General features: G+C 28.0%; 1 protein-coding gene across 1 annotated transcript in view; it reads right to left on the bottom strand.

The window, feature by feature from the left end:
* Window positions 1-628: 628 nt before the first annotated feature.
* The window catches only part of LOC111616294 (glutamate receptor ionotropic, delta-2-like), a 7,991-nt gene continuing 3,938 nt past the window's right edge, over window positions 629-4,681 (bottom strand). The window contains exons 2-7 of the mRNA XM_023357725.1: window positions 2,948-3,029; window positions 2,724-2,879; window positions 1,438-1,582; window positions 1,114-1,340; window positions 724-785; window positions 629-656 (exon numbers count right to left, since the gene is read on the bottom strand). Of these exons, the coding sequence (XP_023213493.1) occupies window positions 629-656; window positions 724-785; window positions 1,114-1,340; window positions 1,438-1,582; window positions 2,724-2,879; window positions 2,948-3,029 (700 nt within the window). The remainder of the gene's footprint in view (window positions 657-723; window positions 786-1,113; window positions 1,341-1,437; window positions 1,583-2,723; window positions 2,880-2,947; window positions 3,030-4,681) is intronic.

The raw sequence follows: 4,681 nt of genomic DNA on the forward strand, positions 1-4,681 counted from the left end.
ACGACATATGCCAACCAGGTATATTATATGTAATTATTTATGTGTAAATAGGTAAGTTCTATACATATGCAATAAGTTAAAGATTTTATATATATTATTGTAAGCATGTTAGATATTCTTACGATAAATTTCTTTATAATATAAAAATTATATAAACAGGTTTTAGTAGTTTTATTTCATACTGTTTGAATTATTAACATGAAACTTTATTTTTAAGTTTTTGGGCTAATTCAAGGAGAAACATAAGTATTGACAACACATAACCTATGAAAAGAAACATGAAAGCTCCAGTTAAATTTTCAATTGAAAGTGGTTGGAATACGGCGTCATCTTTCTTTATGAATAGTTTCTTATTTCTAACTAAATTCAATTGGATTGTATGCGCATGTTCATCAAGACCGGCTTCTATTATTCTGCGATTTCTATAAAAAATTAAATTTTACATTAGAAAATGAAATAATAAAAGAAGGAATAAAAATTCAGAAATGAAGAACTTAGAATTTTATATGTTTTACGTACACAATATTTATTTCCTTCTTATACGGAAAACTTTTAATTAGGCCATATACTTCGTACTTAACATACAGACTATCCTTTGACATCAAATAGTCATCTGCTCCTAATGCATTTACGTACAACAATCCATCCAATTCATACTCAATAAAAGCATGTTTAGGTTTCATAAGATGTTCATATACATCGTATTTTGATTTCATCCTTAGCAGTTTATCTTCTGTTCTTAATTTTTTAAGCGCCAATATTAAAGGCGTCTCTTGTGTTGCAAGCTGTTAAAATTAACATTTGTAGTTCACTTATAATAATAAAAGAATAAAATTAATCATAACTCCTTTTCAAAAGTTTAAAATCTTTGTTATTAAAAGTATAGTATTGATATTTACAAGCGAAATACCATTTACACATACAGAAATGTAAATTTCTACTTATTTCCTTGATTAAACAAATTATATACATTTTTAAACTTATTTATTTGTTTAATCAAGGAAATAAGTAGAAAGTTTGTAAATAGTATTTCGCTTGTAAATATCAATACTATATTTTTAATGACAAAGTTTCTAAACTTTTAAAAAGAAATTCTAGGAAGTTAAATCTTACCTTAATGCGCTCGACTAGATCCATATTATATATATAAGACGCTGTATAATGTCCGTTTTTCATTTCTTTTATCAATTCAGGAAACGTTTCAGGCACATATTCATAACCGGTGAAAGCAAGAAAGGACATGAGAGCGCCACTGTAACTGGATACTATAATAAACATTGCGATTAACCAACCGAAAACCATTATTCTGCAGTATCCACTAACTTCAAATAACGAGCTGCCTACAAGAAACGAAGGTAAATAATTTTCTATTGTAATATAAATAGAAGTATTTATTGAAATATCATTATAAATATATAATATAAATCTGCTTCGTACCTTTATTCGAAAATGATCCAAAAATCGCCCAGAATATATCATATAGTTTAACGTGTTTTGTCTCGTTTCTCCTTGAATTCCAATTTAAGATCAAGTAGAAACATAATCCAGTAAGAATGAATGTGATCATCAGGGCTATCCATATCTTTGTATAAAAATGTAATTCTTTTATTACTAATTAATATGATATAAAAGATATCATATTTTAATTTTAAAAAACAAGAATAGAAATTACTATAAATACTATTAATATTCAATAGAAATAAATATCTGAAAATTTTACATTACATTTTTTCATAATTTATATTTATTGAGAAATATATATTAAATATTTTATTGCAAATATTAAAATTTACTATAATATAAAAAGTCGACAAAGATTTTTAAAAGAAAAATGTGATTGTAATGTAAATGTGGTCTGTCAGTTAGTAGAATTATAATTTCAAAAAATGTTGGAAGATATTAAAGTTCATAAGATGAGTAAGGCATATGTTGAAAAGCCATTTTGGACTTTTTGACTTTAGCAACGATAGTAATATTTATGAATCAACAAACTAAAGAAATGCAGATTAAATGTTGCAAAAGGCCGCATAATTCATACTACAGCACTTGACGCAATATTGGACAATTCATGCTAGCCGTCACAACATTCTTCATGTTTTTCTTTTATAGCTGTGGCTTAGAATGACAACAACTCTCGGTAGAATCGTAAGGAATGCAATGATTCCCAACATTCCCTGAAATGAGTTTCCAGTAGTCATTTGATGTAATAAAATTTTGCGGCATTTAGACAGACCTTGGATTGTATATTTTCTAATGTCAACTAAGAGCTTTCTTTCCTTTTATTGTTTACTCTTGCAATGCAAATTTAATCTGATAAACATAAAATAGTTAAGGGAAATGTCATATGAAGTTTGATAACTTAAAACCTCGTAATCGCTACTATAGACGAAGTGAGTTTTATGTCATAACTGCACAGGTCCTTAGTGTTTGAATACTCTGCAAAAATCTTGAAAACATGCGACAAGTAAAATTTGCTGTACTAAATTACTTTTGCTCCTGTAAAATGCGATTTTTGCCTTTTATCGATTTTCGGCAATCAACGACGAAAAAGCAAATGTTTTTACGCAAAATAAAAATTTATAATGGATTATCTTCTATCTCATATGATTAGCATCTGCGTTTTTAAAAAGTTAATAATACGCAGTTTCGAATGACGCGCATCAATTTAGTATACACAAATAAAATAATTTGTATTTTTGAAAAAGAAATAAAATAATACTTACCCATAGGCCAAAAGGAAATATTACGGCCAACATTTTAGATAATTCGTTGGGTTTAGATGTAAAAAATCTTACTCTCGAAACATCTATAACATCGCTGTAATCTATTGCTTCGAGTTTATCGTAGGTAATTCCTAATGGCAATGCTAGATCCGATTCCTAAAAATATGTTATTGTATAAAAATACTACAAATATTTAAATCAATATTAATTATAAAAATAAATACGTTTCTTTGAATAAATCCGATGCGGCCTATCCAAGAATTACGTAATTTAAGTCCTCCAAAACTAAGTTCACTTATCTTCAAGCTAACATTAGAAATAAAATTATTAGTATTCGAAACATAAAATTATTCAATTCATAAATAATAGTTTTTTTATGTGTATACTGTAACCCTTCGCCGATTATGCGTTTATAACATTTCGAGAATGAGAGTAAATAAGAATATACCTGTAATGGATTTTTCAAAAATCGTTATTTAATAGAGCTAATTGTACATAGTAATTAAACGCTGACAACTCATTTTCATTAAGAATTTTCGATAAAAAACTAATAAGTTCAGAAATCGAAAGAGATTCGAGATTCATTATAGAAAACCTTTCAAGTATCTATGCTTTTTCTAATCGGCTTTACTAATTTGTTAAGCGTTTACTCATCTTTATATAGCCTAAATCTTTTTCTACAGAAAATGTGATATAGGAGAAACACTTTTGGATTAGAGTTTATGCTTCTTAGTATAGAATGCAAATAAACATTGTGATAAGATTTAATTTAAGATTTTGGAGTTCACTCATACCCTTCCTTCCACGAAATGAACGTGAACGATTTTTAGCCGATTGAATATCGTGTTTTGTAACTTGAATAATGACAAACATTTGCTTTAATCATCATTGAATAACATTATATTGAGCTGTAAGCATTTTTTGTTTGCATCTGTTTCATTTACTGAAAAATATTTTCACCATCGCTTAAAAGTTGTCAGGTAAAATTCCTCCAATTATTCTTTGAAATTCTGCGTTGGCTTTTGATGAATGAACGTAAACTTTCTTTAAAACACTCCCAACATTTTCATTTAATTAACATTAAAGAACTCCAAGACTGTAAGTAATATATTACATAAGTACTATATTATTTTCACATTGTACTACTACAGTTTACAACAAAAATATAGGCAAAATATACATTGTACTGTACATTTTGCGTACATTTTTGTTGTGAACTGTAACTGAATTAGTTTAGTTTTAGCTGATTCTAGCACAATTAACTTTATTTATAGTTCTACGGTGCAATTGTGAAGACTCTCCGCAGTGGACGATGTAAATGTCGCTTAACTGAGTGGTGCCATCATAACTAACTTTAACTCTGTCAACGCGCTGTCTTCCTGTGACATCATTACTTACCCACGAACTAGAATATATTGCATATAGTGTCAGTATCGACGCCATGTTTAAAAATGTTGAATACAAGTCTGCCAATTTGATTTTAGTCAAGAGTGTGTGCTACTTGCACTGTATAATGGAATGGAGCTAGAATATTCTAATTTGTTGTGTATTAAGTGTGTTAAAAGAATGGAATGGTGGTAGAGGAGGAGGTGGTATTATGGAACCCCAATTACATTTTAGTGAATTGTAAACAAGGTATCATAACTACACCCACATTTTTTGTACAAAAAGTACTTGTAACTATTAAACTAAATGTTCCTAATTGAATTTTTCGTTAGTGTAACTATAAGTATGGTTTTTGAAGGCTTTTGTACAAAAAGTCAGAAAGTAGGCTTAGAGAAAATCGGGTGGTAATATGGAACCTTACCGTATATTTTCAAAAAATGCTTTAATGTAGCCAAAAACAAATAGGAAACTACAAAGAATGTTAAATAATTACAAAATTATTTACTCCAATGTATTTTAACGCAAAAATGATTTAATATTTTAAAATTAGTCTATATGTAAACAATATATAT

The sequence above is a fragment of the Centruroides sculpturatus genome, unplaced genomic scaffold (assembly GCF_000671375.1).
Source record: "Centruroides sculpturatus isolate CEXI.00-Female unplaced genomic scaffold, Cexi_2.0 scaffold3100, whole genome shotgun sequence".
NCBI lineage: Eukaryota > Metazoa > Arthropoda > Arachnida > Scorpiones > Buthidae > Centruroides > Centruroides sculpturatus.